Consider the following 23,931-nt stretch of genomic DNA (forward strand, 5'->3'; position numbering starts at 1 on the left):
CCGCCCTCCCCCCGTACCTCCGTCCTGTTCGGGCGCCTCCTGCCGGTCCCCGCCTCGTTATCCGAATCCCTGCCCCCGCCGTACCATCATGGCCGCCACATGTCGGTTCCCTGCCGGCCTGTGCACGCCTCACCCCTCGCTGCCTCCCCAAACGAAGGCCACGCCCCCTCAGGTGAAGCCCGACGTCGCTGCTCTGCTCCTGAGGGGCTGATCCCCGAGGTGGTGGTTTACCCCCCCGAGGAGGAGGAGGAGGTGTTCAAGATGGAGGACGTGCAGGAGGAGCTCCCCCATCAGGACCAGCTGTTTCCCCAGAGTCTCTCAGGCAAATACTGGCGTGGCGTGGCGTTTCCTGGCATGGCGTGTTCTGGCATGGCGTTTCCTAGCGTGGCGTTTCTTAGCGTGGCCTGGCGTGGCGTGTCATGGCATGGCGTGTCATGGCATGGCGTGTCATGGCTTGTCCTGCCGTGGCGTGTACTGCCGTGGTGTGGCGTGGCCTTGCATGGCGTGTCCTAGCATGGCGTGTCCTGGCCTTTCCTGGCGTGGCCTTGCATGGCATTTCCTGGCGTGGCATGTCCTGGCGTGGCATGTCCTGGCGTGGCATGTCCTGGCGTGGCGTTTCCTGGCGTGGCGTTTCCTGGCGTGGCGTGTCCTGGCGTGGCGTGTCATGTCCTGGCATGGCGTTGAATGGCGTTTCCTGGCGTGGCGTTTCCTGGCATGGCGTTTCCTGGCGTGGCATGTCCTGGCGTGGCGTTTCCTGGCGTGGCATGTCCTAGCGTGGCGTGTCATGTCCTGGCGTGGCATTTCCTGGCGTGGCATGTCCTGGCATGGCGTTGTATGGCATTTCCTGGCGTGGCGTTGCATGGTGTGGCATGTCCTGGCGTGGCATGTACTGGCGTGGTGTTTCCTGGCGTGGCGTTGCATGGCATGTCCTGGCGTGGCATGTCCTGGCGTGGCGTTGCATGGCATTTCCTGGCGTGGCGTTTCCTGGCGTGGCGTTGCATGGCATGTCCTGGCGTGGCGTTGCATGGCGTTTCCTGGCGTGGCATGTCCTGGCGTGGCGTTGCATGGCATTTCCTAGCGTGGCGTTTCCTGGCGTGGCGTGTCCTGGCGTGGCGTGTCCTGGCGTGGCGTGTCCTGGCGTGGCCTCCTTTAGACCTCCTTTAGGCCCCCTTTAGGCCTCCTTTAGACCTCCTTTAGGCCCCCTTTAGACCTCCTTTAGGCCCCCTTTAGGCCCCCTTTAGGCCTCCTTTAGGCCTCCTTTAGGCCTCCTTTATCCCCTGCTGACGTTTACGTGTTCCTGAACTCTGAAAGTCAGGCGGACGCTGTGATCTGTGATCTGATGCCAGCCGCCGTCTGTGCTGATGTGGCTTCCGAGGTGGAAAACAAATGTTCGGTCTGTTAATGTGTTGGTGAGGTAATGACCTGGAAAGATGAGCCGAGGTGTTTATGTGCTGAAGCTTTGAAAAGTCTGACTTCAAAGTCCAAACGGCCAGGATGGAGTCTGGGACTCGTGTCCGTGTCCAGAGACTCGTGTCCTAGGACTCGCGTCCAGGGACTCTTTTTAAAACCTTTATGATCCGAAGTACGGAGCACCAAAACTGCCTCGATTCAAAATAAATACGGAGATATTTAAATGAAAAAAATAAAGGAGTTCATATCAACGATAAAATGTGAAATAGCTCTTGTCACGTAGGGTGTGGGGAAGGTAGGACACGGATGCGGACTTCAAAAGCAAAAGTACAAACAAAAGGCACGGCTGAGCCGGATTCAAAAGACTAACTGTGCAAAACAAACAAAAGGACTTGGCATGGCATGGGAATAAATCAAATAAATACTTAGCTTTAAGGAGACGAGGAACGTGGGTAAAACAGTTAGTTTAATTCCTTTAATTAAACTAAATGACAAATAAAATAAACATGAACACAAACTTAAATGAACTAAAATGATTTATTTAGAGTTTGTTTTTGCAGAAATTATTTATTTATTTTTAGTAGATTTTTTTTTAATAATTTTATCTTATTTATATATTTTAGTATTTATCTCATATTATTTTAACATTTGTTGCAGAAGTGGAAGAATTTTAAAAAAGTTTAAAAAGTGAGGATTCAACTCGTCTTTATATGGAGGTCAGAGTGTAAATGTGAGGTCAGCCGTGCACTCGGTGCTCATAGGACCCGTTTAATCTGCGTTAAGTCTGTGAATGAGACCGACTTTATGTCCACAGGTCTGCTGGCGTCGCCTCAGTCGGCTCCCGGAAACCTCGACATCAGCAAAAACACCGAGAATCGCATCAACGGAGGCAGCCGTGAGAACAGCACCGTGGACTTCAGCAGGGTAACCACATCATCTTCTAGATCCATAAGTTCTGTTCAACAGTCCCGATCAGAATAATTTCTTTATGTTTTATATAAAGACAGGAAGCAGCTGATTCATTGAAACATGTTCCAACATGAACATAAACCCAGAATCTGAGGCAGAACCAGAGTTAGTTCAGCTCTGAGCAGCTTTAAAGTGAATATCTGCAGATGTTTCCATGGTAACAGCTGCAGAGATTCACTGAAACATGTTCCAACATGAACATAAACCCAGAATCTGAGGCAGAACCAGAGTTAGTTCAGCTCTGAGCAGCTTTAAAGTGAATATCTGCAGATGTTTCCATGGTAACAGCTGCAGAGATTCACTGAAACATGTTCCAACATGAACATAAACCCAGAATCTGAGGCAGAACCAGAGTTGGTTCAGTTCTGAGCAGCTTTAAAGTGAATATCTGCAGATGTTTCCATGGTAACAGCTGCAGAGATTCACTGAAACATGTTCCAACATGAACATAAACCCAGAATCTGAGTCAGAACCAGAATTAGTTCAGTTCTGAGCAGCTTTAAAGTGAATATCTGCAGATGTTTCCATGGTAACAGCTGCAGAGATTCATTGAAACATGTTCCAACATGAACATAAACCCAGAATCTGAGGCAGAACCAGAGTTAGTTCAGTTCTGAGCAGCTTTAAAGTGAGTATCTGCAGATGTTTCCATGGTAACAGCTGCAGAGATTCACTGAAACATGTTCCAACATGAACATAAACCCAGAATCTGAGGCAGAACCAGAGTTAGTTCAGTTCTGAGCAGCTTTAAAGTGAATATCTGCAGATGTTTCCATGGTAACAGCTGCAGAGATTCACTGAAACATGTTCCAACATGAACATAAACCCAGAATCTGAGGCAGAACCAGAGTTAGTTCAGCTCTGAGCAGCTTTAAAGTGAATATCTGCAGATGTTTCCATGGTAACAGCTGCAGAGATTCACTGAAACATGTTCCAACATGAACATAAACCCAGAATCTGAGGCAGAACCAGAGTTAGTTCAGTTCTGAGCAGCTTTAAAGTGAATATCTGCAGATGTTTCCATGGTAACAGCTGCAGAGATTCACTGAAACATGTTCCAACATGAACATAAACCCAGAATCTGAGGCAGAACCAGAGTTAGTTCAGTTCTGAGCAGCTTTAAAGTGAGTATCTGCAGATGTTTCCATGGTAACAGCTGCAGAGATTCACTGAAACATGTTCCAACATGAACATAAACCCAGAATCTGAGGCAGAACCAGAGTTAGTTCAGTTCTGAGCAGCTTTAAAGTGAGTATCTGCAGATGTTTCCATGGTAACAGCTGCAGAGATTCACTGAAACATGTTCCAACATGAACATAAACCCAGAATCTGAGTCAGAACCAGAGTTAGTTCAGTTCTGAGCAGCTTTAAAGTGAATATCTGCAGATGTTTCCATGGTAACAGCTGCAGAGATTCACTGAAACATGTTCCAACATGAACATAAACCCAGAATCTGAGGCAGAACCAGAGTTAGTTCAGTTCTGAGCAGCTTTAAAGTGAATATCTGCTCTGAGCTCCTTTCTCCTCCAGCACAGCCTGAACCCTCTCAGACGAGCTTTCTGTCCTTTCTTTAAGGAGTCTTCAGGAATAGTTCTCCAGGCTTCTTGAAGGACATCCCAAAGCTCTTCTTTGGATGTGGGCTGCCTTTTGTTCCGTTCTCTGCCAACATGATCCCACACTGCTTCAGTAATGTTGAGCTCCGGGCTCTGGGGAGGATTCATCCCTCCATCAGACCTGCTGCCACTGATTTTCAGCCCACTTCTTGTGTCCTTTGGCACAGCTCAGCCTTTTCTCCCTGTTTCCCTTCCTGAAGAACGGCTTCCTGACAGCCACCCTTCCATGGAGCCCATTTCTGATGAGGCTTGGGCCAACAGCAGATGGATCAGCTGAAGGTCCAGATGCATCTCTCAGCTCCTGTGTCAGGTCTTTGCTGGATGTTTTCCTCTTTCTTAAGGACATCACTTTCAGATCCTGTTCACCTGCTGGAGATAGTTCTTTAGGCCTGACACTTTTTGTGTTTTTTCTGTTTTATTTCGTGTTTTTTTGTTGTTTTCTTTTGTGTTTTCTGTTTTATTTTGTTTTTTGTGTTTTTGTGTTTTTTGTTTTTTCTGTTTTCTTTTGTGTTTTCTTTTGTTTTTTCTGTTTTCTTTTGTGTTTTTTTCTGTTTTATTTTGTGTTTTTTGTGTTTTATTTTGTGTTTTATTTTGTTTTTTGTGTTTTCTTTTGTTTTTTCTGTTATTTTGTGTTTTTTTTTTTGGTGGCTTTGGGTCAGATTTCATCCTGTTCATCTGCTGGAGATAGTTCTTTAGGCCTGACACTTCTTTTGTCCTCCACCTGTCCAGTTTCCTCAAATATTTTAAGGACACACTGCTTCGCCCTGATTGGATGCTTGTGGTCAGGTGCTGAGCTTTATGCTCCTAAACTGATCAGAAACCAAATCAGCGGGGGTGTAGCACCTGCGAGGAGGCGGGGCTTTAAACCGTGTGACCGTAGGAGCCAATCAGAAGCTGTGTTTGTGTGTCTCAGCAGGACTGCGACTGTGTGCGTTTGCTGCCGGCGGCTGGCAGGAAGCCCGCAGTAAGTCCCCTCACCTGATTGGCTGACTGGGTCCACCAATCGGGTGGCCTGTGTTGTGACTCATCGTGGTGCTGCTGTGTGATTGGCTGCTTGTTAAAGCTCTCTGACCGTCAGCCCTGATGTTGAAGTAGTTTCGTTGGCTTTTGTGATTTTATTTGAATGTTGAAAATCAAACTTAAAAAAAAAAAAAAATCTAACGAGCGTTTTTTGAACACTCAGGAAGTGAAGCTACGTCAGTCCAGAAAGATCCGAGTCCAGAAAGATCTTAGAAAGATCCGAGTCGAGAAAGATCTCAGAAAGATCCGAGTCCAGAAAGATCCGAGTCCAGAAAGATCCGAGTCCAGAAAGATCTCAGAAAGATCCGAGTCCAGAAAGATCCGAGTCCAGAAAGATCCGAGTCCTGAAAGATCCGAGTCCTGAAAGATCCGAGTCCAGAACGATCCGAGTCCAGAAAGATCTCAGAAAAATCCGAGTCCAGAAAGATCTCAGAAAAATCCGAGTCCAGAAAGATCTCAGAAAAAACCGAGTCCAGAAAGATCTCAGAAAGATCCGAGTCCAGAAAGATCCGAGTCCAGAAAGATCCGAGTCCTGAAAGATCCGAGTCCTGAAAGATCCGAGTCCAGAACGATCCGAGTCCAGAAAGATCTCAGAAAAATCCGAGTCCAGAAAGATCTCAGAAAGATCCGAGTCCAGAAAGATCTCAGAAAGATCCGAGTCCAGAAAGATCTCAGAAAGATCCGAGTCCAGAAAGATCTCAGAAAGATCCGAGTCCAGAACGATCCGAGTCCAGAACGATCCGAGTCCAGAAAGATCTCAGAAAAATCCGAGTCCAGAAAGATCTCAGAAAAATCCGAGTCCAGAAAGATCTCAGAAAGATCCGAGTCCAGAACGATCCGAATCCAGAACGATCCGAGTCCAGAAAGATCTCAGAAAAATCCGAGTCCAGAAAGATCTCAGAAAAATCCGAGTCCAGAAAGATCTCAGAAAAATCCGAGTCCAGAAAGATCTCAGAAAGATCCGAGTCCAGAACGATCCGAGTCCAGAACGATCCGAGTCCAGAACGATCTCAGAAAGATCCGAGTCCAGAAAGATCCGAGTCCAGAAAGATCCGAGTCCAGAAAGATCCGAGTCCAGAACGATCCGAGTCCAGAAAGATCTCAGAAAGATCCGAGTCCAGAACGATCTCAGAAAGATCCGAGTCCAGAAAGATCTCAGAGAGATTCGAGTCCAGTAAGATCTCAGAAAGATCCGAGTCCAGAACGATCTCAGAAAGATCCGAGTCCAGAAAGATCTCAGAAAGATCCGAGTCCAGAAAGATCCGAGTCCAGAAAGATCTCAGAAAGATCCGAGTCCAGAAAGATCTCAGAAAGATCCGAGTCCAGAAAGATCTCAGAAAGATCCGAGTCCAGAGAGATCCGAGTCCAGAACGATCCGAGTCCAGAAAGATCTCAGAACGATCCGAGTCCAGAAAGATCTCAGAACGATCCGAGTCCAGAAAGATCTCAGAAAGATCCGAGTCCAGAAAGATCTCAGAAAGATCCGAGTCCAGAAAGATCTCAGAAAGATCCGAGTCCAGAAAGATCCGAGTCCAGAACGATCCGAGTCCAGAAAGATCTCAGAAAGATCCGAGTCCAGAAAGATCTCAGAAAGATCCGAGTCCAGAAAGATCTCAGAAAGATCCGAGTCCAGAAAGATCCGAGTCCAGAACGATCTCAGAAAGATCCGAGTCCAGAAAGATCCGAGTCCAGAACGATCTCAGAAAGATCCGAGTCCAGAAAGATCCGAGTCCAGAAAGATCCGAGTCCAGAAAGATCCGAGTCCAGAATTATCCGAGTCCAGAATTATCCGAGTCCAGAATTATCCGAGTCCAGAATTATCCGAGTCCAGAAAGATCCGAGTCCAGAAAGATCCGGAAAGATCCGAGTCCAGACTGATCTCGGCCCAGAAAGATTTCTCTCTGAGCTGCAGAACCAATCATTGTCCAAAGTTTGTCTCCTTTCCGTCCCTGTGAGGCTGATCTGCGTCTGTGTTTCAGGTGGACATGAACTTCATGAAGAAGATCCCTCCCGGCGCTGAGGCCTCCAACGTCCTGGTGGGCGAGGTGGACTTCCTGGAGCGCCCGATCATCGCCTTTATTCGGCTCTCCCCGGCCGTGCTGCTGACCGGCCTCACCGAGGTGCCGGTTCCCACCAGGTGAGTGCACAGGCCTCCTGATGGGGTCACAAAAACGATTTGTTCCCAACACGACGGTGACGTCATCAGATAAACAGATGCATTCTGCAGCTTAGAGTCTGTGGCTGTGTTCCAAACCGCATACTTCTCATACTACTCATACTAACTTTCTGAGTTAGTATGCCAGTTTGAGTAAGCAGAAGTTCCCGGATGCATACTAGATTCTCCGAAATGTTGGGTATGCATCATGAGGTTACTACTCATACTCAAACTACCCAAGATGCAACGTAACGTGACGTCGCCGATCGTCATTTCCTGTCAAAACGGCAGTTTCAAGCTAGCTACGAGGGTAGGTTCACTTCCTGTTTTCAAAACAAAAGCACCAATTGTATCCTAATGGCTTTCCCTATGATAAAAGGCAACGGGTATTTTATTTTGTGAAAATAACAGGAAGTGCGTTAGCTCACTGCGGCTAGCTTTAGTAGCGCCGAATTCGTGGGAACAAAATTGTAAAAAGCCGGTATTTTGTCAGGTTTTCAACACGTTGGGGATCTAAACGACTACTTTCTCACCTGAAAATGTTTCAAATGTTGCTAAAGTTTACAGAGTTTAGAGCTTAAGAGAAATCAGCTTCAGGCCGGCTGATTTCGGCTCGGGCAGGAGCGAAATGCATTGTGGGTAAACGCTCTGCATACTGTCTGATCGATCAGTTTGTAGTATGTAGTATGCAGTATGCAGTTTGTAGTATGCAGTATGTAGTATGCAGTATGCTTTATGCAGTATGTAGTATGCTGTATGCAGTTTGTAGTATGCAGTATGCTGTATGCAGTTTGTAGTATGTAGTATGCAGTATGCAGTTTGTAGTATGTAGTAGGCGGTTTCGAACACAGCCTCAGACATAAACCTTCTTCTTCTTATCAGGTTCCTCTTCCTGCTGCTCGGCCCGTTTGGTAAAGGTCCGCAGTACCACGAGATCGGACGCTCCATCGCCACCCTGATGACTGACGAGGTGAGAGGAAGCAGAGATCCCAGCATGTCGGGTTCCCTCCTGAAGTGTCTGGGCTCTGACTCGGTACAGATCAGATCCGACAGCTAACACCAGGGTTCTGAGGGCCGGTCGGGAGCTTAGACGGAGACTCACTCGGTTAACGTGCGTCCAGATTTACAGGAACAGCCCGAGTGAGACGGGAAACGTGTAGTTTAGCTCGTTAGCAGCTAGATTAAGAGAATATATACAGAAAATATAGTACAGCTTTAAACCAAAAATAGCTGTTTGGGGAATGCAGGCTTTAATCACAGGCTACTAACTGAGCTAGCACAAGAACCGGGGCCGGGTGCGCTCCATTAGCCTAGGCTGATGCCAAAGTTAGCTCCACATTTAGCGCCACAGTTCGATTTTACCCAAATGCCTCTTCACGTAACACATTTACTCAATGTAATGTAGGTTCCAGTTATAACGCCTTGCTTTTACTGATGCTACAAGCATCTCTGTAGTTCAGCTTCTGTCTTTTAGCTTAAAAAAAACACAAAAAAGGGTCTGCGGTCCAACACCATGGTTGTGTTCGAAACCGCATACTACATACTGCATACTACATACTTCCATACTGCATACTACATACTGCATAATTCCATACTGCATACTGCATACTACATACTACATACTTCCATACTGCATACTACATACTGCATAATTCCATACTGCATACTACATACTGCATAATTCCATACTGCATACTGCATACTACATACTACATACTTCCATACTGCATACTACATACTGCATAATTCCATACTGCATACTACATACTTCCATACTGCATACTACATACTGCATACTACATACTTCCATACTGCATACTACATACTACATACTTCCATACTGCATACTACATACTGCATAATTCCATACTGCATACTAAATACTAAATACTTCCATACTGCATACTGCATAATTCCATACTGCATACTACATACTGCATAATTCCATACTGCATACTAAATACTTCCATACTGCATACTACATACTGCATAATTCCATACTGCATAATGCATACTACATACTACATACTTGCATACTACATACTGCATAATTCCATACTGCATACTACATACTACATACTTCCATACTGCATACTACATACTTCCATACTGCATACTTCCATACTGCATACTTCCATACTACATACTTCCATACTGCATACTTCCATACTGCATACTGCATACTTCCATACTACTTACTGCATACTGCATACTTCCATACTACATACTTCCATACTTCCATACTACATACTTCCATACTGCATACTACGTACTGCATACTGCATACTTCCATACTTCCATACTGCATACTACATACTTCCATACTACATACTGCATACTTCCATACTGCATACTTCCATACTACATACTTGCATACTACATACTTCCATACTACATACTGCATACTTCCATACAGCATACTGCATACTTCCATACTACTTACTGCATACTGCATACTTCCATACTACATACTTCCATACTACATACTGCATACTTCCATACTGCATACTGCATACTTCCATACTACTTACTGCATACTGCATACTTCCATACTAAATACTACATACTTCCATACTACATACATCCATACTGCATACTACATACTTCCATACTACATACTGCATACTTCCATACTAAATACTACATACTACATACTTCCATACTACATACATCCATACTGCATACTACATACTTCCATACTACATACTTCCATACTAAATACTACATACTACATACTTCCATACTACATACATCCATACTGCATACTTCCATACTAAATACTACATACTACATACTTCCATACTACATACATCCATACTGCATACTACATACTTCCATACTACATACTTCCATACTAAATACTACATACTACATACTTCCATACTACATACTACATACTGCATACTTCCATACTAAATACTACATACTACATACTTCCATACTACATACTTCCATACTTCCATACTGCATACTGCATACTACGTACTGCATACTGCATACTTCCATACTTCCATACTACATACTTGCATACTACATACTTCCATACTACATACTGCATACTTCCATACTGCATACTTCCATACAGCATACTGCATACTTCCATACTACTTACTGCATACTGCATACTTCCATACTACATACTTCCATACTTCCATACTTCATACTTCCATACTTCCATACTACATACTTCCATACTGCATACTGCATACTACGTACTGCATACTGCATACTTCCATACTTCCATACTACATACTTGCATACTACATACTACCATACTACATACTGCATACTTCCATACTGCATACTTCCATACTGCATACTGCATACTTCCATACTACTTACTGCATACTGCATACTTCCATACTACATACTTCCATACTACATACATCCATACTGCATACTGCATACTTCCATACTACTTACTGCATACTGCATACTTCCATACTACATACTTCCATACTACATATTTCATACTACATACTTCCATACTGCATACTAAATACTTCCATACTTCCATACTACATATTTCATACTGCATACTTCCATACTGAATACTGCATATTTCCATACTGCATACTAAATACTTCCATACTTCCATACTACATATTTCATACTGCATACTTCCATACTGCATACTGCATACTTCCATACTGCATACTGCATACTTCCATACTACATACTACATACTTCAATACTACATACAACATACCGCCAACTACATACTTACATACTGCATACTACATACTCATCTATCAGACAGTATGCAGAGCGTTTACCCACAATGCATTTCGCTCCTGCCTGAGCCGAAATCAGCCGGCCTGAAGCTGATTTCTCTTAAGCTCTAAACTCTGTAAACTTTAGCAACATTTGAAACATTTTCAGGAGAGAAAGTAGTCGTTTAGATCCCCAACGTGTTGAAAACCTGACAAAATACCGGCTGTTTACAATTTTGTTCCCACGAATTTGGCGCTACTAAAGCTAGCCGCAGTGAGCTAACGCACTTCCGGTTATTTTCACAAAATAAAATACCCGTTGCCTTTTATCATAGGGAAACCCATTACCATACAATTGGTGCTTTTGTTTTGAAAACAGGAAGTGAACCTACCCTCGTTGTAGCTAGCTTGAAACTGCCATTTAGACAGGAAATGACGATCGGCGACGTCACGTTACGTTGCATCTTGGGTAGTTTGAGTATGAGTAGTAACCTCATGATGCATACCCAACATTTCAGAGAATCTAGTATGCATCCGGGAACTTCTGCTTACTCAAACTGGCATACTAACTCAGAAAGTTAGTAGGAGTAGTAGGAGAAGTATGCGGTTTGAAACACAGCCCGTGACTGCCTCGCACAACGAGCGACATTTTTAACAACGCTACAGCATAATACCTAAAGCGTGAGATTTCCTTCTTTAGCGTTTCTTCTTTCTGCCATAAAGCACTTATGATGTGATACTGTTATCTCCAATCTACACATTTACCACCCAGCTTACCTGCAAAACAGGAAAATACAGCAGGTTACAGGAGCTGCTCCATCAAGCCTGGCCAACTGGTACACACGGCACTGAGCGCCCTCTGCTGGCCAAACTCATGTTATGGTTTTTATGGATTTTAACAGAACTTAATCCACAGAAAGTGACCTTAGACTTTAAAATAAAATGGAGGGGGCCACTATTTTAATGTACTTCTCTTTTTTTTTTTTTTTTTTTTTTCCATTTTCTTCTAACAGAAATGTACATGGTATGTTGGGACATCAACATCTGGGTTTCTTTAAACAATTAAATAAAATATTAAATAAAATAATCAAAAAACCGAGCGACCTTTTCCTTAGACCGTAGAGCTGTGTATCAGATTATAAGAAAAACTGAAACAAAACAAATAAATCCCAAGAGTTCAATAAATAAAAACAAAAAGACAAGACAACACCACAAAAACCAAATATATCAATTTGTTAACTCCACGAAATCTGGCCGTGACTGTTGCACATAGGAGACCTATTCCGACCACAACTTAATAAATCTGTTCATTTGTAGGCGAAGTGAAAAAGTAATTTTTTCCATTAAGTATACTTCGTTAACTATATCCTTCCATTCCTTTATTGTGGGGGAGTCAGGAAGCAGCCAGTGCTTAGTGATGTTTCTTTTACAAACAGATATCAGAACACCAAATAAGTAATTGTTGAAGTGCCCTGGGTGAAAATCAAGGTATTTTCACATTAAATATACTTTCCAAAATGTTGTGGATCTCTAACCAGAACTGTCTTATGACTGGACAATCCCAGAATATATGCCAGTGATTTGCATCCTGGCTCCCAGTACTTCTCTCTTTCATTGTGCCACGCTTCTGTTCGTTGCAGATTTTTCACGATGTGGCGTACAAGGCGAAGGACCGCACCGACCTGCTGTCCGGCATCGACGAGTTCCTGGATCAGGTCACCGTGCTGCCTCCGGGGGAATGGGACCCCAGCATCCGGATCGAACCCCCGAAGAGCGTCCCGTCCCAGGTGAGAACGCCGCGCTGACGTGGCCTGAGGCCGCGTCCCGTGAGCTCTGGCGGTAACACGGTCTGTCTCTGCAGGAGAAGAGGAAGATGCCCACGCTGCCCAACGGCTCCGCCCACAGCGCCGACACGCCGAAGGAGATGGAGCACAACGCGGGCCCGGAGCTGCAGAGGACCGGCAGGTGCGTTTCCCTCAGATCTGTGTTTCCTGGCGTGTGTGAGGCAGAACGGAGGCTGAACTCCTCGTGTGTCGGACAGGATCTTCGGAGGGTTGGTGAACGACATCCGGAGGAAAGCTCCCTTCCTGTGGAGCGACGTCAGAGACGCCGTCAGTCTGCAATGCCTGGCCTCCATCCTCTTCCTCTACTGCGCCTGCATGTCGCCCGTCATCACGTTCGGAGGTCTGCTGGGAGAAGCCACCAAAGGAAACATCGTAAGAACCGCGGCGGCTCTTAAAAGAGGAACGAGACAAATGTTTACGAGCAGCTCTGGTTTCACATTTATCTGTTGATTTGAGTACATTTTCATTGGGGATGCACCGATCCATACTGGCCCATTTTTATTTTTATTTGTTTTAGTTTGTTTTATTATTTATTTAATATTATTATTATTATTATTGTTATTTTATTTATTTATTTTTTTTTTTTTTTCCTTCGTCCTGTCCAACATTATAGCAGCAGAACTGTAATCTGAATACCGTTTAGTTACACATTTGCTGTGCCAAGGGATGCTTAAAGGCATGGTTGGTAATCCTGGAGAGCTAGCAAGAGAGCTAGCAAAATTTGAAAGTGGCACCTTCGCTAAGCTCCACCCCCCTGGCTAGATTTACGCCCTGGGCGAACCATCCCTTGCCGACTCACCAACACAACAACATATTATATTATTTTATTATATATAATCTTAAATACAAAAAGGTACATAAAGAACTGAGAAAAAACACGATAAATAAATGAAATAGAGAATATAAATGTAAATCACAAATCCTTTAATAACCTCAAAATTCTAAAAAATAACCGAAGAAAGCTAAAATAAAATAAATAAAGTCTCCTCTATGGAGCATAAAAACAGATTCCTGCAGCTATGATACCAACAGAGCTCAGACTGTAGCAGCTGTTTTCACCCTGTTTACAGCTGGCTTTAACATTAGCATTAGCATTAGCATTAACATGTTGTTTTGCAAACACAAACCAGAGCAGGTTGCCTTTGGGTGAAAGTGGCTGCATGACATGATGCCTCAATTCTAATTCTAGTTCAGCAAAACTAAAAATCAAACACAGTCGTGGCTAATAGCAACATGTTAGCAAGAGGCTAACAGATAGCCTCTGGCTAATAGCAACATGTTAGCAAGAGGCTAACAGATAGCCTATAGCCTACGTCCCTCAGGTCACTGATAGAAACCTGCATCCCTTTATCTTCTGCCCGTTTCTCCTATTTTTCTTCTTCTCTTTCTAAACTGGGCACCTGATGGCTTCTTTGGTCTTTCACCATGATGATGTTTGATTAATCAGGGAAATCATGTGATTAATTAGATTAAACATTTTAATCGCTGCCCAGCCCTAGATTTTATGGTTCAGATTGTTTTACTGGTGCAGAATTATTAGATAAATAAGTCATTCAGTACTTTTATATCTGTTTATTTGTTTTTAAGGAAACCTTGCACAGCAGAATGATCTCAGTCTTTTCCTCACGAGGAAACTTACCGTTTGGTACCAGAATTCGGCGCCGTTTCTCTGTATCGGTGAAAAAAGCGGATCGGTGCATGCCTAAATTTGCTAATCTTTTGCATAAACGTTCCTTTATTTATTTTGAGGACATTTTAAATAAGAAAAAGTTTTGGAAAATTAAACCTAAAACTTATTCTTTCATTTAATTTGACTTTGATTTAAATGCAGACGGCATCAACTCGAGAATTTCCCCCTTAAAGATGATGACAAACACGACTAAATTCAGTCATTTTACAACCAAAGCTTCAGTTTCTGCCTCTCAAATGGTTTTATTTCACGTTTCCAGATTCTCCAGAGGCTGATTAATGTTTTAATGAACAGTTTTAAGTCTTTAAAGGCTGCAGGCCGGTCCCAGAGAAGCCTCCAGCTCCAGAATACCGAACCCTGATTGGCTCATTTGTGGTGTTCTCCTCTGACAGAGCGCCATAGAGTCTCTGTTCGGGGCGTCTCTGACGGGCGTGGCCTACTCCCTGTTCGCCGGGCAGCCTCTCACCATCCTGGGCAGCACGGGTCCGGTTCTGGTGTTCGAGAAGATCCTCTTCAAGTTCTGCAGGTGAGTTTTTTTTTCCCAGCTGCGTCTCCTGGCCAAAGTTGAACTGTTTTTAAGTGGTCACGACCTTGAGAAATAAGTTCAAGGTCAGACTATGATGGTCCAACCTTGTGTATGGTTGGTGACCTTTCCTCTTCCAGTGCTCCTCTCTCCTGTGGAGTCCCTCAAGGATCTATTCTTGGCCCTATCCTCTTCTCATGCTGCCACTTGGGTCAGTTATAGCCAGGCACAACCTTTCTGTCCACTGTTATGCAGAGGATCTACACATTTATCTACCATTGAAGCCAAATAGTAACAGTGCACAGTGTTCTTAGTTTAATCGTATTGCCAGTGGTGTCAAAAGTACACACATTTCTTACTTAAGTAGAAGTATAGATACTGCAGTTTAAAAACACTCTGGTAAAAGTTGAAGTATCAACTTGACCTCTTTACTCAAGTAAAAGTGAAAAAGTATGTGCTCCAAAACATACTTAAAGTATAAAAGTATAAAGTAACCTTTAAATTAAAAATAATAAATAAAATAAAAAAACCTACACACAAAAAGGTAGATGCCGCTATATGAATTGCAAGCTTAATTTGAAAACTGATTAGTTCTACACGGGGGTCTTGGGTGTGCAGAGTTTGCGTTGCATTTTCCACGAGTCATTTTTGCACCCGACTATTTCGAAAATTTCTTTGAGATAGGGCCAAGGATGAGGAAGGTCTAGTTGGTCTCCATCCCCCGATACGCTCTCGCCTGTGTCCGACCTTTCAGACATTTCGCCATCTTTTTCTGAATCCCACATCGTGGCGTGGCACACACTTCGCGCAGCTTGGCGTTTGCAGTTTGTAGAACACCTGCTTGCTTCTGACGAATGACGATTTCCTCGTATGTCAGCACAAAATTGACGAATAGCCTAACCGATGAGTGTTTGCGTTATATGATTCATCCAATTACACTCATTCTCAGTAGGTGTGGATGGTGCCACTGATCTGTATTGGATGGCGCACATGACGGGAAATACGTAAACATTAAACTGAAGCCAAGAGTAACGAGGCTGTTTGTTTTGAAAATGTAATGAGTAGAAAGTACAGATACTTGTGTGAAAATGTAATGAGTAGAAGTCAGAAATAGGCAGAAAAATAAGTAATGGAGTAAAGTACAGATACCTAAAAAGTGTACTTAAGTACAGTAACGAAGTATTTGTACTTCGTTCCTTGACACCTCTGCGTATTGCTGATATTAACCAGCCCAAAATTTTCTTAATTTAAATGAATAAACTGAATGCATTGTGTTTTGGGATACTGTGACGGCTGGCTTTGGCACCTCGTCTTCAAAGCTCAGTTTGAAGACAAGTCACTCCCTCAAATCTGGGAGTGACCTTTGACCTTTGATCTGAGGTTGGAAAAATAGATTAACAACGTCGTCAGGACTAGTTTTCTCCAGCTGCGTCTCCTGGCCAAAGTTAAAATGTTTTTAACTCATCATGACCTTGAGAAATAAGTTCAAGGTCAGACTGTTTTAATGCCCTTTATGTGGGCGTCTCCCAGTCTTCTCTCAGCCGCCTTCAGCTGGTGCAGAACGCTGCTGCCCGTCTTCTAACCAACACCAACAGACGTGTGCACATCACTCCTGTTCTGAACTCCATCGGCTTCCTGTCCTTTATAGAACTGATTTTAAACTTTTAATGTTGGTTTTTAAAGCTCTTAACGGCCTCGACCCGTCGTATTTATCTGAGCTTTCAACAGTCCGCCATCCAGGAACTTACTCCCTTAGAAGGTTAAAAACATTTCTTTTCTCATGTGTCTATGCATGAAATGAATAACTGAGTTAAATTAGCCTAAACTGACCTTAAATTAACCTAAATCAGCCCAAACTGACTTTAAATCAACCCAAACTGACTTTAAATCAGCCTCAACTGACCTTAAATCAGCCTAAACTGACCTTAAATTAACCTAAATCAGCCCAAACTGACTTTAAATCAGCCCAAACTGACTTTAAATCAGCCTCAACTGACCTTAAATCAGCCTCAACTGACCTTAAATCAGCCTAAACTGACCTTAAATCAGCCTAAACTGACCTTAAATTAACCTAAATCAGCCCAAACTGACTTTAAATCAACCCAAACTGACTTTAAATCAGCCTCAACTGACCTTAAATCAGCCTCAACTGACCTTAAATCAGCCCAAACTGACTTTAAATCAGCCCAAACTGACTTTAAATCAGCCTCAACTGACCTTAAATCAGCCCAAACTGACTTTAAATCAACCCAAACTGACCTTAAATCAGCCTCAACTGACCTAAACGTCCTAAATCAGGACGACGTTTGGAGGTAAGCTAACGGTTGCTAACGCTAGCTTTTGTTCCCAATCAGTAGAAGACAGTCGGCTGACGTTACGTTTTAGCAATGCTTCGGCCCGCTTGGAACCAGGGCTGAGGTGGTACGAAAAATCGTCCCGGTTGCAGGTACGGCGTGCTAGTGGAAACACGCAATAAGAAAGTATGACCCAAAGACAGAGACGGGTTTGTGGTTTCTGCAGTTTTTATTGGTAGAGGCCCCGCCTCCTCACAGCGGGAACAGCAGGAAGCCGCTGAAGGTGCTGTGGTGGTTGCTGTTGTCCCAGATCTGAGTGTTGTGCCACAGCTTCAGGGACAGCATGTCGCTGGCCTCCAGCCGCAGGGCGGCGCCGTTGGACGCCGTGTCGCTGCCCTCGCCCGACTGATCCTCGTGGGCGATCAGCTGGATCTGTACGCTGTTTTTGTACAGAACGGCGCTCATGGGGAAGTCGGAGGGGGCGTTGGCTGTGAAGCGGATGTAGTAAACTCCGTTAACGGGCGCCGTGAACACACCTGGGGAAACAGAGGGAGGGGTTAGAGGCTGTCAGGCAGGTGAGGAAGGACGGCAGGTGTTGTTCTGTGGAGCGTTGGCGGGGGCCGCTGACCTGTTTCAGAGTTGTACGCGTCTCCCACGTTGGTCAGGACCTCTCTGTAGATGAGGTCTTTGCTGCCGGATGTCGTCTTCTGAAGACCGTCGCCGCCGAGAGAAGCTGCGAACGCCACCTTCGGCACATCTGTGCAGAAAAAGCCACAGAAACGCCACGTTAAACACGGTTAAACACGTGCCGTTCTTCTTCGTCTTCTTCTTAATGGTGCAGACACTTAGGCTGTGTTCCAAACCGCACACTTCTCCTACTACTCCTACTAACTTTTTCAGTTAGTAATAGAATAGAAGTACTTTAATCATCCCAGCTGGTAAATTACTTCGCAGTTGCAGCATACAGACAAGTAAAAATAAAAAATAAGAATAGGTAAAAATAAAATATTTGTATATATTAGTAAGCGAGTTTGAGTAAGCAAAAGTTCCCGGATGCATACTAGATTCTCCTAAATGTTGGGTATGCATCATGAGGTTACTACTCATACTCAAACTACCCAAGATGCAACGTAACGTGACGTCGCCGATCGTCATTTCCTGTCAAAACGGCAGTTTCAAGCTAGCTACAACGAGGGTAGGTTCACTTCCTGTTTTCAAAACAAAAGCACCAATTGTATGGTAATGGCTTTCCCTATGATAAAAGGCAACGGGTATTTTACTTTGTGAAAATAACCAGAAGTGCGTTAGCTCACTGCGGCTAGCTTTAGTAGCGCCGAATTCGTGGGAACAAAATTGTAAACAGCCGGTATTTTGTCAGGTTTTCAACACGTTGGGGATCTAAACGACTACTTTCTCACCTGAAAATGTTTCAAATGTTGCTAAAGTTTACAGAGTTTAGAGCTTAAGAGAAATCAGCTTCAGGCCGGCTGATTTGTGCTCGGGCAGGAGCGAAATGCATTGTGGGTAAACGCTCTGCATACTGTCTGATCGATTAGTAAGTAGTATGCAGTATGCGATATGTAGTGTGTAGTATGTAGTATGCAGTATGCGATATGTAGTATGCAGTTTGTAGTATGCAGTATGCGATATGTAGTATGCAGTTTGTAGTATGCAGTATGCGAAATGTAGTATGCAGTACGTGGTTTCGAACACAGCCTCAGAATAAAAGGACTGAGAGATGAGCTGTGGAGTTATTTACGCCCAGGAGGGGGCGCTGCTCCGCCACAGTTTAAACTCCAGAACCGGAGCAGAGAAGCTCTTCATCATTCTCCTGATCTGGTGCTGACAGAGTTATTATGTCTGTCAGAGAAAGCTGTAACCAAAGGTCAGAGGTCAGCCTGTTGACAGTTTAACCAGAGGTGGGTAGTAACGAGTTACATTTACTTGAGTAAGTTTTTATAAAACATTATACTTCTAGGAGTAGTTTTAAATCTCTATACTTTTTACTTTTACTTGAGTAGATGTGTGCAGCAGAAACTGTCCTCTTACTCCGCTACATTAGGCTACAATGAGCTGGTTACTTTTCTTCTTACCTCTTTGGTATTCTACGCCTCATTATTTTTATGCATTCACTTCTTTAACATTACATTTAGCAGACGCTTTTACAAAGTAGGATAAACGTGCACAATCGGCCTCCTATAATGCAATCTATGCAGTTTCCAAGTATAGAATCTAGCGAGTGAAATGAAAGAATTCCCGACTTCCATGTCATTTTTTTTTTTTTTCATTCCCCCCCCCAATCTCACGGCCCGGTTTGGAATGTCTCGCGGACCGGTACCGGACCCGGTGGTTGGGGACCGCTGGTGTAGGACATACAAGAGAAATAAGGATAATAGAAAAAATAAATAAATAATGGTAACAACAAATAAATATGCCTATATAAAAAATAAAGAAATAAATTTAAATAAAAATAATAAAAATTAAATGAGCAAAACAACAGCACAAACTGAACAGTTCAAGCAATGACTAATGTATTGCATCCCTAGTGCTCTATGTACGTGGACAAATTCTCAAAGAAGAGGTGAGTAGCCTCTTATGGGTCTTATTAATGATCATTGTACTTAACTCAGTGATCTAAAAGAGGCAGAAACTCAACCTGAGGAAACATGTAGCGCTAAGTTTCCTAAACTCGTTTTTCCCCCCATGGATAGGTGAATGTTTGTTTTTTAGGTTACATATGGGTTACATATGTTTTAAACATTTCCTAAGTCTCTTATTTTTTATTGAAGTACTTGAATTTACTTGGATTATTTTAATTTCAGCTATTTTGTGATTAATTCAAATCAAATCAAATTTATTTGTATAGCACATTTCATGTACAAAACAATTCAAAGTGCTTCACATAAAATAAAAGCATTGCTGCAGGGAGTGGAAGAAGCATTAAAAATACATAAAAAACTATAAATAGAAACAATTAAAATAATTTAAATTCATTTAAAAACGAGCAACAGTCCAGATAAATTAAAAAATTAATGAAAATAATTAATCCATTTTAATTTATTTGATCAACTGGATGAACTCTAATTCACCTACAGATGATTATTTAGTATTTTTGTCTGTCTGATTGAATGCTTGTGTTAACAGATAAATCAGACGTAACTCAACAGTTACTCAGGACTCGAGTAGTTTGAGCTCGGGTGTCGGTGTGCGTAGCGTTCCCACCTCTCATGGCCTTCAGCTCCTTCTCTGCGGCCGCCAGCCTCTCTCGGATACCTGAACACAAAGTGGATCATTTCTTTACCTCGGCGTCCCAGAACCGGGCCGAACGGGTTCTGCTGATGGTGCAGAAGCTGCTCCTGCTCGGTTTAATCAGTTTGAGTCAACCTGAAGGTTCTGTTGGGTGCCTGAAGGTTCTGTTGGGTGCCTGAAGGTTCTGTTGGGTGCCTGAAGGTTCTGTTGGGTGCCTGAAGGTTCTGTTGGGTGCGTAAAGGTTCTGTTGGGTGCGTAAAGGTTCTGTTGGGTGCCTAAAGGTTCTGTTGGGTGCGTAAAGGTTCTGTTGGGTGCGTAAAGGTTCTGTTGGGTGCCTGAAGGTTCTGTTGGGTGCGTAAAGGTTCTGTTGGGTGCCTGAAGGTTCTGTTGGGTGCCTGAAGGTTCTGTTGGGTGCCTGAAGGTTCTGTTGGGTGTGTAAAGGTTCTGTTGGGTGCCTGAAGGTTCTGTTGGGTGCGTAAAGGTTCTGTTGGGTGCGTAAAGGTTCTGTTGGGTGCGTAAAGGTTCTGTTGGGTGCGTAAAGGTTCTGTTGGGTGCCTGAAGGTTCTGTTGGGTGCCTGAAGGTTCTGTTGGGTGCATAAAGGTTCTGTTGGGTGCATAAAGGTTCTGTTGGGTGCGTAAAGGTTCTGTTGGGTGCCTGAAGGTTCTGTTGGGTGCGTAAAGGTTCTGTTGGGTGCGTAAAGGTTCTGTTGGGTGCGTAAAGGTTCTGTTGGGTGCCTGAAGGTTCTGTTGGGTGTGTAAAGGTTCTGTTGGGTGCCTGAAGGTTCTGTTGGGTGCCTGAAGGTTCTGTTGGGTGCCTGAAGGTTCTGTTGGGTGCCTGAAGGTTCTGTTGGGTGCGTAAAGGTTCTGTTGGGTGCCTGAAGGTTCTGTTGGGTGCGTAAAGGTTCTGTTGGGTGCGTAAAGGTTCTGTTGGGTGCGTAAAGGTTCTGTTGGGTGCGTAAAGGTTCTGTTGTCTGCGTAAAGGTTCTGTTGGGTGCGTAAAAGTTCTGTTGGGTGCCTGAAGGTTCTGTTGGGTGCGTAAAGGTTCTGTTGGGTGCGTAAAGGTTCTGTTGGGTGCCTAAAGGTTCTGTTGGGTGCGTAAAGGTTCTGTTGGGTGCCTGAAAGTTCTGTTGGGTGCCTGAAGGTTCTGTTGGGTGCCTGAAGGTTCTGTTGGGTGCGTAAAGGTTCTGTTGGGTGCGTAAAGGTTCTGTTGGTACCTGAAGGTTCTGTTGGGTGCGTAAAGGTTCTGTTGGGTGCCTGAAGGTTCTGTTGGGTGCCTGAAGGTTCTGTTGGGTGCGTAAAGGTTCTGTTGGGTGCGTAAAGGTTCTGTTGGGTGCCTGAAGGTTCTGTTGGGTGCCTGAAGGTTCTGTTGGGTGCCTGAAGGTTCTATTGGGTGCCTGAAGGTTCTGTTGGGTGCGTAAAGGTTCTGTTGGGTGCGTAAAGGTTCTGTTGGGTGCCTGAAGGTTCTGTTGGGTGCGTAAAGGTTCTGTTGGGTGCGTAAAGGTTCTGTTGGGTGCCTGAAGGTTCTGTTGGGTGCGTAAAGGTTCTGTTGGGTGCGTAAAGGTTCTGTTGGGTGCCTGAAGGTTCTGTTGGGTGTATAAAGGTTCTGTTGGGTGCGTAAAGGTTCTGTTGGGTGCCTGAAGGTTCTGTTGGGTGCCTGAAGGTTCTGTTGGGTGCCTGAAGGTTCTGTTGGGTGCGTAAAGGTTCTGTTGGGTGCGTAAAGGTTCTGTTGGGTGCGTAAAGGTTCTGTTGGGTGCCTGAAGGTTCTGTTGGGTGCCTGAAGGTTCTGTTGGGTGCGTAAAGGTTCTGTTGGGTGCGTAAAGGTTCTGTTGGGTGCGTAAAGGTTCTGTTGGGTGCGTAAAGGTTCTGTTGGGTGCGTAAAGGTTCTGTTGGGTGCGTAAAGGTTCTGTTGGGTGCCTGAAGGTTCTATTGGGTGCGTAAAGGTTCTGTTGGGTGCGTAAAGGTTCTGTTGGGTGCGTAAAGGTTCTGTTGGGTGCGTAAAGGTTCTGTTGGGTGCCTGAAGGTTCTATTGGGTGCGTAAAGGTTCTGTTGGGTGCGTAAAGGTTCTGTTGGGTGCCTGAAGGTTCTGTTGGGTGCCTGAAGGTTCTATTGGGTGCCTGAAGGTTCTGTTGGGTGCGTAAAGGTTCTGTTGGGTGCGTAAAGGTTCTGTTGGGTGCCTGAAGGTTCTGTTGGGTGCGTAAAGGTTCTGTTGGGTGCGTGAAGGTTCTGTTGGGTGCCTGAAGGTTCTGTTGGGTGCGTAAAGGTTCTGTTGGGTGCGTAAAGGCTCTGTTGGGTGCCTGAAGGTTCTGTTGGGTGCCTGAAGGTTCTGTTGGGTGCCTGAAGGTTCTGTTGGGTGCGTAAAGGTTCTGTTGGGTGCGTAAAGGTTCTGTTGGGTGCCTGAAGGTTCTGTTGGGTGCGTAAAGGTTCTGTTGGGTGCGTAAAGGTTCTGTTGGGTGCCTGAAGGTTCTGTTGGGTGCGTAAAGGTTCTGTTGGGTGCGTAAAGGTTCTGTTGGGTGCCTGAAGGTTCTGTTGGGTGCCTGAAGGTTCTGTTGGGTGTGTAAATGTTCTGTTGGGTGCGTAAAGGTTCTGTTGGGTGCATAAAGGTTCTGTTGGGTGCCTGAAGGTTCTGTTGTCTGCGTAAAGGTTCTGTTGGGTGCGTAAAGGTTCTGTTGGGTGCCTGAAGGTTCTGTTGGGTGCCTGAAGGTTCTGTTGGGTGCGTAAAGGTTCTGTTGGGTGCGTAAAGGTTCTGTTGGGTGCATAAAGGTTCTGTTGGGTGCCTGAAGGTTCTGTTGGGTACGTAAAGATTCTGTTGGGTGCGTAAAGGCTCTGTTGGGTGCCTGAAGGTTCTGTTGGGTGCGTAAAGGTTCTATTGGGTGTGTAAAGGTTCTGTTGGGTGCCTGAAGGTTCTGTTGGGTGCGTAAAGGTTCTGTTGGGTGTGTAAAGGTTCTGTTGGGTGCCTGAAGGTTCTGTTGGGTGCGTAAAGGTTCTGTTGGGTGCCTGAAGGTTCTATTGGGTGCGTAAAGGTTCCGTTGGGTGCGTAAAGGCTCTGTTGGGTGCCTGAAGGTTCTGTTGGGTGCCTGAAGGTTCTGTTGGGTGCGTAAAGGTTCTGTTGGGTGCCTGAAGGTTCTGTTGGTACCTGCGCTCTCGACCTGCAGCTCCCTCAGGGCGGCCTTCAGCTCCGTCAGATCGTCCGGGCTGTCCAGGCGCTGGGCCGAGCCGAACCGGGCCAGGCAGAGCAGCGCCAGCAGCAGGACGGGGAAGCAGCGAGTCATGGCGTCTGTCGGGTGGCGAGCGGGCCGGGGGCCGCCGCTCCTTATAGGCGGCCCCGGCCCGTGTTGACCGGCTCGGGGCTGATAACGGGATGACGTGTCCGTGTTCCTGGAAACCGGCCGAGCGCGATGTGGAAACCAACTCAAACATCTACAGTTCAGCGGCCTGTGACCTTTGAGTTCCC

The 23,931-nt window shown here is 44.7% G+C and overlaps 2 protein-coding genes across 3 annotated transcripts in view; one reads left to right on the forward strand and one right to left on the reverse strand.

The window, feature by feature from the left end:
* slc4a7 (solute carrier family 4 member 7) overlaps window positions 1-23,931 on the forward strand; it is a 130,113-nt gene that overhangs the window by 95,123 nt on the left and 11,059 nt on the right. For both annotated transcript variants that reach the window (XM_075466382.1, XM_075466381.1), the window contains exons 7-13: window positions 2,225-2,334; window positions 6,992-7,149; window positions 8,050-8,137; window positions 12,521-12,667; window positions 12,742-12,845; window positions 12,922-13,096; window positions 14,807-14,940. In XM_075466382.1, coding sequence (XP_075322497.1) covers window positions 2,225-2,334; window positions 6,992-7,149; window positions 8,050-8,137; window positions 12,521-12,667; window positions 12,742-12,845; window positions 12,922-13,096; window positions 14,807-14,940 — 916 coding nt within the window. The remainder of the gene's footprint in view (window positions 1-2,224; window positions 2,335-6,991; window positions 7,150-8,049; window positions 8,138-12,520; window positions 12,668-12,741; window positions 12,846-12,921; window positions 13,097-14,806; window positions 14,941-23,931) is intronic.
* On the reverse strand, window positions 17,484-23,749 carry LOC142380528 (complement C1q-like protein 4). Its single transcript, XM_075466445.1, has 4 exons — window positions 23,614-23,749; window positions 20,454-20,504; window positions 17,860-17,988; window positions 17,484-17,767 (listed from the first exon to the last, which is right to left on the reverse strand). The coding sequence occupies exons 1-4, from the start codon at window positions 23,747-23,749 to the stop codon at window positions 17,484-17,486; spliced, it is 600 nt and encodes a 199-aa protein (XP_075322560.1).

Source organism: Odontesthes bonariensis, chromosome 5, assembly GCF_027942865.1.
Source record: "Odontesthes bonariensis isolate fOdoBon6 chromosome 5, fOdoBon6.hap1, whole genome shotgun sequence".
NCBI classification, from domain to species: domain Eukaryota; kingdom Metazoa; phylum Chordata; class Actinopteri; order Atheriniformes; family Atherinopsidae; genus Odontesthes; species Odontesthes bonariensis.